The 15,515-nt window shown below is 36.5% G+C and overlaps 1 protein-coding gene and 1 pseudogene across 4 annotated transcripts in view; one reads left to right on the forward strand and one right to left on the reverse strand.

Annotated features, from left to right (window-relative positions):
- The window catches only part of Tex10 (testis expressed 10), a 63,271-nt gene that overhangs the window by 18,888 nt on the left and 28,868 nt on the right, over positions 1 to 15,515 (forward strand). For all 4 annotated transcript variants that reach the window (XM_005382811.2, XM_005382814.1, XM_005382813.2 and 1 more), the window contains exons 6-7: positions 13,327 to 13,565; positions 14,232 to 14,367. In XM_005382811.2, coding sequence (XP_005382868.1) covers positions 13,327 to 13,565; positions 14,232 to 14,367 — 375 coding nt within the window. The remainder of the gene's footprint in view (positions 1 to 13,326; positions 13,566 to 14,231; positions 14,368 to 15,515) is intronic.
- LOC102012433 lies at positions 8,026 to 9,916 on the reverse strand (annotated as a pseudogene).

Raw genomic sequence — 15,515 nt, forward strand, 5'->3', positions numbered from 1 at the left:
CGTACCCTCCCTTCAACCCCTCCTCCCCTCACCATTTACAAAAGCTTTGTTTCTATTTTTTCCTTTTCTCATTTTTTAAATTTACTTTTCCCTTCTTTTCCACTCCCCACCTCCTTTGCTTCCCTACCCATTTGAACATTATCTTCTTATTTCACAGTACACACTGAACATTTTGGTCCTCATTTGCACTTTTGGTTTCTCACACAGGGGAAACAATGCAGTATTTACACGCATCCAAATTATTTCACTTAAGCATATGGTCTCAGAATGTATCCATTTACCTAGAAATGTCTTGAGCCTATCCTTCTTTATGACAGAATAGTACTCCATATTATAAAAATACCCACTTTTTCTTTATCTATTCACTAGTTGATGGGCATTGGGCTGTTTCCAAGATTTGGCTATTACAAACTGTGTCACTGTAAACATGGATATGCATATATCCCTGTGGTATGATGCTTTTAATTCTTTTCAGAAGATACCAAGGAGGGAAATAGCTGGGTCAAATGGAACCTCTCGTCTTAGTTTTTTGAGGACTTCACATAGATTTCCACAGTGGTTGCAGCAGTCTGCACTCCCACCAGCAGAGGAGGAGGATTCCTTTTTCTCTGCCATCATTTTTTATTGGTTGATTTCTTTATAATAGCCATTCTTTTTAGGATGAAATAGAATCACATTGTTGTTTTAATTTGCATCTCTTGAATGACAAGTGATGTTGAACATTTTTCATATATTCCTTTGCCATTTGTACTTCTTCATCTGAAAAGTGTGTATTCATCTCAGATGCCATTTTTGGATTAGGTTTTTTAATTTGGGGGGGGTGTCTCATTTTTTGGAGTTTTTTGTGTGTTCTCGATGGTAATCCTTTGAGGAACAGCTGCCAATAATTTTTCCCCATACTTGGATTGTCTCTTTACTTTGTTGATGATTTCTTTTGCTGTGGAAATGCTTCTTTGTGATAGTTCGTGTGTGATCAGGGTTTTGTTCATAAATTCTTTGCCTACACTGATGTCTTCAAGAGTTCTGCCTATTTTGTCTTCCAACAGTTTTAGTGTTTTTGTTTTACTGTTTAGATCTTTGATCCATTTAGATTTTAGTTTTTAGTACTTGGTGAAAGATAAGGATCAAATTTTCATGTTTGACATGTGCAAAGCTAATTTTTCCAGCACCATTTATTAAAGAAGCTATCTTCCAGTGAATGTGTTTGGCACCTTTGTCAAATACAAGGTGGCTAAATATGTCTGGAATTGTTTCTGCATCTTCTAATCTGTTGTTGATCTTTGGGTCTGTTTGTTGGTACCATACTGTTTTTATCACATTAGCTTTATAGTATAATTTCAAGTCAGGAATTGTGATGCCCCCTACCTTTCCCTTGTAGCCCAGAATTCTGTTTGCTATTCTAGGTCTCTTCTGGTTCCAAATGAATTTTAGGATTGTTTTCTGTAATTCTGTGAGAAATGCTGTTGAAATTTTGGTTGGAATTGCATTAAATTTGTGTAACAGCTTTGGACGTATGGCCATTTTCACTATATTGGTTCTTTCCATCCAAGAGCAAGTGGTAGCTTTCCATTTTCTGATATCTTTTTCAGTCTCCTTTTTTAGAGTACTGTAGTTTTCAATGTGGAGGTCTTTCACATCCTTCATTAGATTGATTCCTAGGTATTTCTTTTTGGGGGGATGTTATTGTGAAAGATGTTGTTTCCCTAATTTTACTCTCAATGAATTTGTTATTTGTGTACAGGAATGCTATTGATTTTTGAGTGTTGACTTTGTATCTAGCTATACTGTTAATTTTTTTTTTTTTTTTTTCCAGTACTGGAAATTGAACTTATGACTTCGAGCTTGCCAGGCAGGCGCTGTGCTGCTGAGCTAAATTCCCAGCCCCCTTACTTTATTTTTATACCAGGAATTGAACTCACGACCTTACACTTGCTAGGCAGCGCTTTGCCACTGAACTATATTCCTGGCCCCTGTACTACTAAATTTGGTTATTAAATCTAGAAGTTTTTTGGTGGGATTTTGGAGGTCTTATACATAGAGTTTCATGTTATCTGTGAATAATGATAACTATTTCCTATCGTTATTCCTTTTATTTCTTGTTTAATTGCTTTTGCTACAATTTCTAGAACTATATTGAGTAAGAGTGATGACAGTTGACTTCTTTGCCTTGTTCCTTATTTTAGAGTGAAAGCTTTAAGTTTTTGTCCATTTAGTATAACGTTGGCTGTTGGTTTGTCTTAGATGGCTTTTATCAAATTGAGATAAAGGCCATCTGTTCCAATTTTCTGTAGGATTTTTATCATGAATGGGTGTTGTACTTTGTAAAAAGCTTTTTCTGTATCTGTTGAGATGATCATAGGTTTTTTTGTCCTTGGTTCTGTTAATATATAGTGTATTACATATATTGATTTGTGTATGCTGAAGTATCTCTGCAAACCTGGGATGAATCCTACTTGGTTTTGCTGTATAATCTTGATGATTTGCTGAATTCTGTTTTTGCCGGTATCTTACTGAAAATTTTGCATCTATATTCATTAGGGAATTGGCCTATAGTTCTCTTTCTTAGGTCCTTCTCTGGTTTTGGTATCAGGGTAATGTTTGCTTCCAGGAATGAATTTGGGTCTATTGCTTCTCTTTCAGTTTTATTAGAGTTTGAAAAGTATTGGTGTTAGGTCTACTGTAAATTTATTGTAGAATTCAGCAGTGAATTCTTTGGCTTTTCTTTGTTAAGGTTTTAAAGTACATCTTCAGTTTCATTGGTTGTTGGTTTATTTAGGATTTTTATATCTTCTTGATTCAGCTTTGGTAATTCATATGCATCTAGGAATCTGTCCATTTCTTACACAGTTTCCATCTTACCAAGAGTATAATTTCTTAAAGTAGGTATAGAGGATCTTCTGGATTTCTGCAGGATCCTTTGTGATTTCATGTTTTTCATTAGTAATTGCATGGATTTGAGTCTTTTCTTTCCTTTTTTTCATAAGGTTGGCTATGGGTTTGTTGATTTTATTTAACCTTTCAAAGAACGAACTCCTTGATTCATTGATTTTTTTGTTTTAATTGTTGTCTTAGTCTCTATTGCATTAATTTCTGGTCTGACCTTTATGATTTCCTGCTTTATATGAGCTTTGGGCTTGGCCTGCTCTTCTTTTTCTAGAAGCTTGAGGTTTGACATTAAGTTGTTTATATGAGCTCACCCTGTTTTCCTGGTAAGAGTATTCACTGATACGAATTTCCTTTGTAGGACTGCTTTCATAGTGTCCCATAAGTTCCTGTATGTTGTACTGTCTTTATTGTTTAATTGTAGAAATGGTCTAATTTCTTCTTTAATTTGTTCTGTGACCCATTGGTTTAGGAGGGTGTTGTTTAATTTCCATTTGTTCTTGAAGTTCTTGTGGTTTCTTTTGCCATTGATTTCTATTTCGTTACACTATGGTCTGATAATATGCCTGGGGTAATTTTAGTTCCTTTACATTTACTTAAGCATGTTCTATTAGCCAGTATGTGGCCTATTTTGGAAAATGTCCTGTGTGCAGCCGAAAAGAATGTGTATTCTGATGTTGTAGTTTGGAACATTCTATAGACATTGTACTGTGTCCATTTGTTCAAAAGTTTTGTTCAGTTCTAATATTTCATTGTTGATTTTTCTGTCTAGTTGATGTATCTGTGACAGTGGATATGGAGAAACCCCAGTACAATTATATTAAATGCTCAGTTGATTTTTCATGTCCATTAATATTTGTTTTATGTAGTTGAGTGCACCAGTTGTTGGTGCTTATATATTTATGAATGTTATCTCTTTCTGTTGGATTGTTCCCTTTACCCGGATGTAGTGACCTTTGTCTCTTCTTAATCAGTCTTGGCTTGAAATCCACTTTGTCTCCAAATAGCATAGCTACTCCAGATTTTTTCTGGGTTCCTGTTTCATGGAGTATTGTTTTCTGCCCTTGGATGTTCAGTCTGTAAATTTCGTTTTGTATTAAGTGTGTTTCTTGTATGCGGCATATTATTGGCTCTTGCTTCTTGATTCCATTCTACCAGTCTGTTTCCTTTGATTGGTGAATTGAAACCATTACCATTGATGCTTATAACTGATACATACTGATTTATCCTTGTCATGTTATTTTTCTGTTGTTGGCTTCCTCCATCTTTTTCTGCCCTCTTGTGTGTTTGCCTTGCCTGGTGCATTCATTTCTTTGGGGTTCATGGAGTTGTCTTTCAGAATATTTTGGGGTGCTGGTTTTGTGTTCATGAATTTCCTGAGGTGTTCTTTGTCTTATAAGCATCTTATTTTTCCATCAGTTTTGAAAGATAGTTTTGTTGGTTCATCAATCTGGGTTGAAGGTTGTTTTCTTTTAGGGCTTGCAATACTTCACTCCAAGCTCCCCTTGATGGGAGGGTTTGTTTGGAGAAGTCTTTGTGATTCTGATGGGCTTTCCTTTATAGCTGATTTGTTTCTTTTTTCTAACAGCTTTTAATATATTCTTCTGTTGAATTTCTGAAATCTTGACCATGATATGCCTTGCTGTTTTTTTTTTTTTTTTTTATCATGGCTAATTGGAATTCTATGTCTTACTTACCTGTACATCAATTTTTTTCCCCTGCTGTGAAAATTTTCTACAATGACATCTGTGAACAGGTTATTTCCTATCATTTGTGGCTATATTTTGCTTTTTCATTGACTGTAATCAATTTTTTTGTTTTTTGTTTTTTTTCTGGTACCGGGAATTGAACTCACGACCTTGTGCTTGCCAGGCAAGTGCTGTGCTGCTGAGATAAATCCCCAGCCCCCGACTCTAATCAATTTTATGTTACTCTTCTTTGCATCATCTAGCAGCTGCTGGATTGATTTCTTGTGGTCCCTTGCTACTTTCACAAAACCTTTGTTTCCGTGATTGCTAACCACAAGCCTGTCTTTGATAGCTGAGATTCACTCCTCCCATTGGCTCATTCTGCTGTGGATACTTTCAGTGGAATTTTTAGTCTCCTGGAATCTGTTTTATGGATTCCATTTCTTTTCTATGTTGGTTATTCATGGTTTCCATCATTTTCCTAAGCTGCTCTATTTTTTTTTTTTTATGTGTATCTGCTCTAGAGTCACTGCGAATGTTTTTCCTTATGGTTACCATCTTTGTAGTTATCTGAGAAATTATTTCTGATTTGATGTTTTCTAGAGCCTCATTCTTTTGCTTTGCTATCACTTCAGAGAGGATAGGTGGCTTTTGGATTATCCCACCTCATTGCCCTCTGGGTTTGTCTTTGGTGAACTGGGTGCCTAGGGTTGCTTCTTGTTTAAGTGTCCTCTCATTTTCTTTCTTTTTTTTTAGTTTAATTCCTAGATTAATGCTTGTGAATTGCCTATGATAAGTTGCTTTATTGCTGGCATTTAGAACCCTTAGGAAAAGACTACTTCTCAGAGGTGTCTTCCAGGTATAGCTGGTATTTGGGTTTTGAGTCTGTTACAAGATCCTACCTCTTCAATTTGTTTGGGATGAGAAGTTGCTGCCTGCTTGGCCCAGCCTCTGGTTCTTTGGCACAGTGCCACAGTATTTTCTATGACCGTTAGGCACTCTGTCTTGGAATACTAGGAAGAACAGCTGGTTAGAACAGTTATGTCACTTTGGCTAAAGTGGTACAATCAGCTATATAACAACAATATCAAACACAGCCTAGAAAATGACTGAGTTAATGGTTAATTTGCCACTTTTAAATGAACTAGATTTGTGTTTATAACACAAAATCTAAAACAAACTAGAAAATTGTATGTAGTAAATAAGCCCTCAATATGTCAGTTTTACTCTGAGGAGAAAATTTAAAAGGCATGAGGGGAAAAAGTAGAGAAATAGAAGAGTAAGAGATAAGAAGCAAGGCCTGAGGACAAAGGAGAATAATGCAAACTTTGGGAAACTGTTGAAGATAAGAGGGAAAGAAAGAAAAAATAAAAGGAAGAACAGGACGGAACAATAAACACACAAAAAAACTAGAAACCATGTGTTCACACGTGGAAAACAAGATCAAACAGTGAAGGAGAAAAAATTTTTAAAAAAAGCAAGAAAGGAGACAGGAGAAAAGTCCATTTCAAGGTTTGTCTTTATTGTCACTGGTAGACTGTGTGAAGAATCCAGAGCTGTCTTGATTCATTCATTCAAGCCAAAAGTAGTTATGGCAGGGTAGTGGTTAGATAATCTCAGCAAGCCTGCCCTTTTATTTCCCTTGAGGTTCAGGCTGGTTTCTTACTGTGAGGCTGGGACCAGACTCATTCAGCCTGCAGCAGCCAAGGCACTTTCTGTGGCCTTCATCTGAGATGGGAGTTGCTAGATGGACCCAGTAGTTGGTTGGAGTTCCAGGCTCAGTTGGCCCTTCTCCAACATGGCTCCCAGTTGCCTTCTACCCTGGGATCCAAAGCACTCACCACCAGTTAGTGCAGTCCTCCTTGTCCAGTCCTCTCTCCCACTCCTGCGTCTCTCTGTAGAGGCCTCTGGGGTTGCCAGCATTTACCACTTGTCTGCAGGTTTGAAATGCTCCTCCCATGCAGTGAGTCCTGACTGAGGGAGAAGGCACTACATACTACCTCCTTGTTCATTGAAGATTCTCCCTTTGTTCTCCCGATGGGTTTCAGTTTTTGCTTCAGATCCTTCCTGGGTCCAGGGGACCCACTTCTCTCCTTTCTTTTATTGCTATAATGACAGCAAATCTCAGGCTCTACTTACCACTTCCTGAAAGTTTTTTTAAACATGTCCTCCCAACATTTTTTTTTGTAGATAAAAATATACTAATATCTATTTTATTCTCTTTCTCTTTTTTTTTTTTTAAACTAAGCATGTGTTTTAAAATAAGAGCTGTGTTAAACATTAAGTGAATGATTACAGTTTAGGCAGATGTCCTAACTGCTACCTTTGTTATAGCCTGGGGTTTTGATAAGCTGTAAAGAAAGCCAGTATAATAGAGATTGATTACTTAAGCACATATCAAAAAGAAATTGGCTTGTAATTTCCTTTACAGAAGAAATCTAGGCTTGTGTTTGGTAAATTGAAGAGAAATATGTGTAAAGGCTAAAAGAGATGATCATCTGGAATAGCACGAAATGTTACCTGATAAAAAGTTTGTGGATATAACTTGGTTCTTGCTTTCTATGGTTTCAATTACCTGTAGTCCAAATATTAAAAGAATTTCAGAAATAAAGAATTCTTGTTTTAAGTTGTACAATATTAGTAGCATGCCCTGTGTCACGTCATCCTGCTCAGTCTTGTATGGGATGAGATTTCTTTGTCTAGTGTATCTACACTGTATGAACTACTTACCTTTCAGTTACTTAGTAATTGTTTCAGTTATCAGATGCACTGTTGCAGTAACTCATTTCTTCAGTTCTGGTAACCCTTAGGCTATGTCATAATGCTGACATTTCTCATTTTTCATCATAATGTAGACATTATGTCACTTTATGTCATCACAAGAATTGAGTACAGTACAATAAAATTTTGAGACCACATTTACATTACCTTTTATTATAGTATATTGTTAACAATTGTTTTATTAGTTATGTTTTAATGTTACTGTGCTTAATGTATAAATTAAACTTTACCATGTTTGTATAGAAACAACATAGTATTATTTCAGACATCAATGGAGTATCTTAGGGTGTATCTAAGACAAATTGTGGCTGTTTAGACTTTGATGTTTGGCAGGAATTTTATTTTTTAAGTTTTTTTTTGTTGTTGTTTTTTTCCGGTACCGGGAATTGAACTCACGACCTTGTGTTTGCCAGGCAGGTGCTGTGCCACTGTGCTAAACCCTCAGCCCCAAGTTTTTTTTCTTTTCTTGGGTTTTTTTTGTTTTGTTTTGGTTCGGTTTGGTTTTTTTCCGGTACCGGGAATTGAACTCAGGACTTCATGCTTGCCAGGCAGGCACTGTGCCACTGAGCTAAATCCCCAGCCCCTTGGTGGGCATTTTCATAAAATAAAATGAACCTTTCAGTCCTAGAAAAATAGTGGACATTTATTGCCAATGATAAAGTTTGAGATTTTGAGCAGCCATTGATAATTTGAAGAACTACCTGTCACTGTGAATTTTACCCTTAAATTTTCTCTGTTTTTGCTTGTTTTTTTCATCTATGTCCTCCCATCTGGGATCATTCAGAATCTTTGGGATTTTTTTATTTTTTTGGCATGAAAATGTCATTTTCCCTTAATTTCTTAAGTGTTTCAGCAGAGTATAGTAATCTAGGTTTGCTGATTATTGTATCTTGGTTTCCCATTGCTTTGTGAAAAAGTCATTGATGAGTTGAGAGTATTTTTTTGAATTTTATACAAAAATTCAGTTTTACTCTTACATTAGTGGGAGCTGACATCTATAACTTACAGGCAAGCATATACTTTTGTTTTCTACCTCCTAGTTGAACAAGAATATACACGATGTATTTTCATTAAGCAAGGTTTGCTTTTTATATTTCAATGAGAATACCATGTGACCCTTTCATGAACAAAATGACCAGGGTACTAATGGAACCATCTTTGGAGGAAGAACTTAATATGCATATCTTACTTAAATAAACCCTCCAGTGAGAAACGGAGAAGTCACTGCCTTTACTTTAAAGGCTTTGTAGCTATCCATCAAATTTCTATGTGCAGCTCACCAACATTCCCTTATTGGAAATACCGATATTTCCATATCATAGTTTTCAAAAGGACTTGAAAGTCTCAAAATTCTGTATCTCCTTTGGCTTACTTCTCTCTTGCTTCCACCCAGGCTTTATTAATGGTTCGCTTCATATCATCATCTCCATCTTCGTAAATTTTCTTTAGAACATTCATTAATCCCTCACTAGGATCTGTCTCAGCATCGTAGGATGGCTTTTCTCTTTCTTTGCATTGTTTTTCAGCCTGAGTTAAGTACTCTCACTGAGTGTTTTCCGCTTTCTTTCTACACAAGAGAACTGTATCAGTCTTGATTTTTTTTTTTTTTTTTTGAACTGCCTTCTACTGAGATGGGTTTCAAGAGATTGTTCACAATCATAGAGTAACTCTTCCCATTTAGATTCTTTACCAAAAGATCAGATGACTTCTCTGTGAAATGCACCTACATGTTCTCAGCAGGAACTTGATGAACTCCAGTTAAGGTAATGTAGATTTTCACAAACTTACCTGACTTATCCCATCCGTAATTACTGATCTTCAGTGTGTATTCTGTTGTGATGGGAGCAACCTCAGCAGCTGGTTTTTCATTGTCAAGAAGTTCTGATTTCTTCTGTGATTTGCATCTTACTCTTTATTTCTGTTTCAGTCTTGGATTTTTCAGCTGTCAGGACATCACGTACTCTCTGCCTAGTGGCCTTTTCTACCAACACCTTTACCTCTTCTGGATCATTATGTAATTCCTCCAAAGCAGAAGCCATGGTCGGGCTGGGTTGGGCTGAAAGCCCAGGCTGCAGGCGTGCACGAAAGTCAGGAACGGCCAGGCCCGGCATGCTCCTCGTGAGCGTGCTCCTTACCAGTGCGAGCCGTGGGCTAGCCTCTGCGCGCGCGCCCAACCTGCATGAGACCGCGGCCCGCCCTCCACACGTGGCGACTCTGGAACCTTCTTAAAGTTTTTTTTTTTAAGTTTCCACATGTAACATGCAATACTTGCCTTTGTTTTATTTTGCTTTTAACATGATTTTTTTCTGGTTCCATCTATATTCCTGCAAGTGACAAGATTTCATGCCTCTTTATGAATGAATAGTATTCCATTGTATGATAGTGATACAGAGTTGTTCTTTTTTTCCCTAAAAATCTTTTCCTTCATATTCTCTGGTTTTGTAATTATGTATCAACAAGTGTTGCTTTCTTTTTATTTTTCTTTGATTTGGAAGGCTTAATGAGCCTGAGCTCTTGAATATTGAATGAAAAGTAATCAGTTCTGGAAAGTTCTCATTACCTTGTTTTAAATTGCTATAGTCTCATTTTTTTTTCTTTCCCACATATATGTCAGATCTACTTACTGAATCCTGTAGCTTTTTATCTTCTTTTCTTGTTTTCTGTTTTTAATTGTTTAGCAATGTTTAATTGTAATCAGGCACAAATCTATTGAATTTTAATTTTGTATTTTTATTTGTCAGTTGTAGGATTTCTGTCTAATTATTCCATTGAAAGAATATGTTTATCCATTGAATTTCCTTTATTTCTTTGTCAGACTACTTTTGACTATTTTTGGGTCTATTTGGGAAAGTTCAGTTATGTGTATTCTTTCACCAGTGCCTTGTCTTGATGACTGTAAAGTCTTGAAATGGGTTCAGTGTTATTCTTCCAACTTTTGGGTAGTTTGGGTTTGCCCTTTCCATACAGACTTTTTTTATTTTTATTTTTTATTTTTTGGGGTACCGAGAATCGAACTCATGACCTCACACTTGTTAGGCAAGCGTTGTGCTGCTGAGCTGTATCTGTGGTTCTCCAGATAGACTTTAGCATTGAGTTTTCAATAGCAAAATAGTTTGGAATTTTAATTGGGATTATGGGAAGAATTGCTTGTTAAAACAGTAGGATAAGCAGGATCTTGGCACTTGCCTATAATCCCAGCTGCTTGTGAGGGAGGGGCTGGGGGATTGAGGTCAGTCTGGGAAACCTAGCTGTCTCAAAATTTAAATACTGAAAAAAGGCCTTGTGATTTAGCTCAGTAGTAAAGGCACTTGCCTAGCATTTGTGAGGCCCTGGGTTGAATTTATAGCGCCGCAGGACAAAATAAAACAAAGATGTTGCAGAACCTGGGATTGCATTTTTTTAAGAGCTGCCTTTATTTCCAGTTTCACCCTGGAGGGAATTCCTTACAGGTCTGGTTTACAGTAGGACTAACATTACCAGGTCCTGGGCTTTGAATTTTTCATTTTTTCCCACAAAACAGTTACTTTATTTTTGGAACTTTTGCCTTGGAACTGAAAGTTGTCCACAGAATTAAACCTTGAGTGTTGAGATCTTCCTTTTTCTGAGATTTTGAGGCCCAGTAAATGCTTATTATCTTATTGGCTCTTGAATGCATTTGTGATTTTAAATGATGATCTCATCCAGCTTTTGGAAGCAAAGGAATTTGGTTCTAATTACTTACACTACCTGTCTTAGTCACTTTTTCATTGCTGGGACAAAATACCCAACACCCACAAGTTAAAGGAGGAAAGGTTTATTTTGGCTCACAGTTTGTAGAGGTTGGCTGTGTCCAAGGCAGAGTGTCATGGCAGAAGGACATACAGAAGAGAAATAATCCATGGCAGAGCAGGCAGGAGGCAGCAGGCAATAGCCAGTCTCCTGTCCCCTTTATCCCATACAGGCTACAGACATTTTGGGTGGTGCCACCCAATCCAGGTTGGGCATTCCCATTATCCACCGCCAGAACTATGATAAACTAATTAGTGGACTAATCCAGTACCACACACCCTTAATCCTAGTATCACATAACCATGATCCAGCTACCTCCCAAAAACCCACCTATGAGCTCTTGGGGCTTTGAGGGGATTTCACACTTACGTGCGTTGTAGAACAGATGATTGGTATATTTAGTCTTCAAAATTTCTATATAAATTGTTAGATGAACAGAATGAACTCTCCCAAATTTGCAGATGTCCATTGAGACCTTCCAGAAAGTGATAGATTATGCTGCATGAGATAATGTAGGGTAGATCTTGTAAAACTTTATCTTTTGGGAACAAACGTTGCATATCCATCTCGTTTCATTTTTATTTCAATTTCTGTTGTCCTCCTATGCTAGGGATTGAACCCAAAACCTCAAGCACGATAGGCAAGTGCTCTACCACTCACTGGCTACCTTCCCAGCATTGTCTCTTACAGTAGAATTCTCAATTTTAGCTGGACATATGGATATATAAAATACTAGATTTCCTAGCTTTCTTTGCAGGTTCCAAAGAGTGATTGTATAGGTAATTTCTATAGCATTGCTCAGACTTTTCACGTTAGAACTTACCCTGTGGTACTTGGTTCACCAACTTAATTTGTTCCAAGATTATGCAAAAGATGACTGTGTTAATGTTTGTCATTCAGTGCAGCGTTTGTAACCAAAACCAAAATTTTGCCAAACACTTCTGTTTGCAAACCCAACTGTTTACATAAACAAAAGCATTTGTGAGCCAAGTTACCATTGTACATCGAATTGTCTGTTGAATCAACAGTTCCAGTTGAACATATCTAACATAGAATTTTGTTCTGGGTCTGCTCCTTTTTTGTCATTATCTCTATCAGCTTTTCACCAGGGTTAGAATCCTTGATTCCTCCCGTCTCCACTGTTCCCAATTACATACAGTATATGTACATATTTAAGCCAAGTTCAAAACCATTTAATTTTTGTTCTTCCTATCCCATTCCCTACCCCTTCTTCCAGTCCTTGCCAGTATTGACCCTTGTTCTTGCCCTTGTCACTTTGTGCCTGTATTGCTTGACTCACATTTTTCTTTTTACATTGGCATAATCTTGAATCTGAAAGAGCTACCAGCCCTGTTACAGCTTTGTCCAGAAAATTAATTATGATGTCCTTATCTACTGACTCTGTAATTGGGAATTGTTTTTCCTTTGCCATTTATCATTTCTAGCCCTCTTGCATTTGGTGTTCAGTAGCATCAAATTTCTTTTACTTCTCTGTTCATGTGTATATGTGGTTCTTCACTACTGTGATCTTGCTCAAGCCTAATACAGGGTTACTCTTTTCCTTTAAAACTGATTACTTTTAGATATTTTTGAAGTTAGTCAACTTTACATTTTTTTACGTGAAACAGTCTCTTAAATCCTCAAGTGTGTTGGGGTTTTCAGGTCTTGTTACCTATCTTTCAAGTTTTCTAAGATTCTCAGGCAATGTAAGCCTGTTTGCCTTCTGTGTAAATAGCAACTTCAGTAATGAACAGAACCATTCAGGCTTTTTAAAAGAATTAGTACATTTGCAGTAAATGGTTATAGTCCTTATAGGGAATTGGTACATGTACATAACATGCCTCCATTCTTTTTTTCCCCTTCCCTCCACCCTTTTTTACTTTTCTACCATCAGTTTTATCTTATTAAGTCATAAAATCATAATCAGATTAATAACCAGGCTAATAGGCAAAAAAAAATAAACACATAAGACCATTATACTGAAAGTACACTTTTATAATTCAGGTTTTTTTTAGTAACCTTGATTCCATGCTGAATAATTTACAGAATTATGACCTAAACCTTGCCTGTATACTGTCTTCTTGGCAGTTTACTAATTTTAGAAGGAAATTTTAAAATCCACTTAGAGACTGTTTTGAGTACTTTTCAATGAAGCAGGCATGGGTGATAGTACTTTTACATATGTGTGTCTTTTGTTTGTTTTTAGCATGAAGAATTGCACCATTCTCTCCAATAATGTAGATCATCTCTTACTGAATTTAACACTGTCTGATATCATGGTCTCCTTGGCAAATACCTCAACTTTGCAGAAAGATTCCAGTTGGATAGAAATGATAAGGAAATTTGTGACAGAGACCCTTGAAGATGGCTCTGGGCTAAACAATAAGCAGCTGAACAGATTGCTTGGCGTATCATGGAGGTTAATGCAGATACAACCAAATAGAGGTAGGTGATGCTGTTTTGCTGTGTAAGAGATGAGCTCGTTATGCATACTATTCAGAGTTTAGCCTTCCAATGGTGATTTCTAGACATTTTTCATAGTTACATTCAAACTATTCAAGGTAACTAGGCTAAGTATTTATAGAATACTACCTTTTTAAAGCGCAGAAATGGTTTATGATTCCTTCTCAGGGGCTAGGTCTTCTCTGAAGCAGATTGATGAGAGATTTCTATGATCCTCTGATCTAGTCTGACTAAAAATTGAGGGCTTTTTCTTCTGATCAGTATCGAATGATTCCTATGTGTCTGTATCTCTCTTCTATATTGAGGTTAAGTTACATTGTCAGTTTTTGGAGTGATTTCCTACAGATTCTTTTCATTCAAAATCAAAGCTTTCCTGTTTTGTTCCCATCTACTTCACTTTCTGATATCCTAGTTTTTGTCATCCTTACTTAGGTTTGTTGTCCTGTAAGAAAATTTATTCTATAACTTCTGGTTGTTTTGACTTTTATATTGATTGTGCATGCTGTTCATTCCTATAGGACTTTTATGGTAGTCATCAGTGTATGTCTTGCCATAGGAACAAAGAAAAAAGTACTGTCCATTTAGAGGAATTTAGGGGCAGTTGAAATACTTTCAGTTCACATACAAAATTGTTTCCTTTGTTTTTAGAAGCTTCAGAGGCTCTCATTAAGGCAGTTTATACATTGTACCAGCAGAGGGGCCTTCTCCTTCCAGTTCGGACATTATTACTAAAGTTTTTCAGTAAAATCTACCAGAAGGAAGAACTGAGACCTTACAGACTCAGGTAAAGCTTTGTTTTTCCTTTCTTATTCTCTTGTCATATTATTTTGTAGTCTATTTAAATAAGTCAGTAGAAGGATCAAATCTTTAGAGAATGTCTGTTTTTATTCCACTTAGTGCATTTAAGAAATGGTATAAAATACTATAAATAAGCATATTTAATAGGGCTAATGAACTTTTTATACATACCTAAACAGATAAAACCTTCTCCAGCGTTTATTTACACTTGTCCACTTGTAGCTAAGGGATGTTTGGAACAATTTATAGCAGGTGCAGACTTTCATTTCCTTCCAGTAAAAATTATGGCACCCGCCTGTAATCTCAGCACTTGGGAGGCTGAGGCTGAGGCAGGAGGGTCATAAGTTTGAGCCTAGCTTAGGTAACTTAACAAGACTGTGTCTCAAAATAAAATATAAAAAAGGGCTTGGGGATATAGTTCAGTGTGAAGACCCTGACCTCAAATTTCCAGTACAATTAAAAAATTTTTAAAAGGTAGTCAAATCATTACCCCTTAATAACATACTGGAACATGTGGGATAAGAGTGAAGATATTGGAAGATGGGAAAATTTTTGGCGTCATTCTGTGCTATCAAGTGACAACACCAAGAGTGGAACTAAGGAATTAACTTTTTAATGTGGTGAGTTTGAGTTATTTTAGGGGACAGTGGAAAGATGTGTGGTCGAAAGATAGAGATTTGGGATACCTCAACATGTATAGGTAGTTGGAACACAGTCTAGCCTTTACCATAAACCAGGTGTTTTTCATAGTCTCAATGAATCTTACGTTACTACCATGTGGAACTGTTAGTCCTATTTTACAGAAACAAGAATTTCTTTATTTAATAGGAGGTTAAATAAATTGGCAAGTATGATGTAACTAACAGGTAGTAGAGCTTAGACTTCAATGAAGATTTAAGTGCAGATACATGGTTAAATCGTTAAGTGTTCTTAGGACAGCAAAAATACTCACTGTTATGAAAGACATATAAAGCATTAGCCAATGTTGTAAGATAAAAATTACCCAAGTGTGAAGCCATTCTGTGTAGAGGCAGCATAAATCAAATGCATCAATTCGTTAATACAGTGTGGTAATTAACATTAGCTAGTGAGATAATAGTTAACAAAGCATTAAATAATGTCTCTGTCCTTTAT

The sequence above is a fragment of the Chinchilla lanigera genome, unplaced genomic scaffold (genome assembly GCF_000276665.1).
Source record: "Chinchilla lanigera isolate Chin_1 unplaced genomic scaffold, ChiLan1.0 scaffold00018, whole genome shotgun sequence".
In the NCBI taxonomy this organism is placed as follows: domain Eukaryota; kingdom Metazoa; phylum Chordata; class Mammalia; order Rodentia; family Chinchillidae; genus Chinchilla; species Chinchilla lanigera.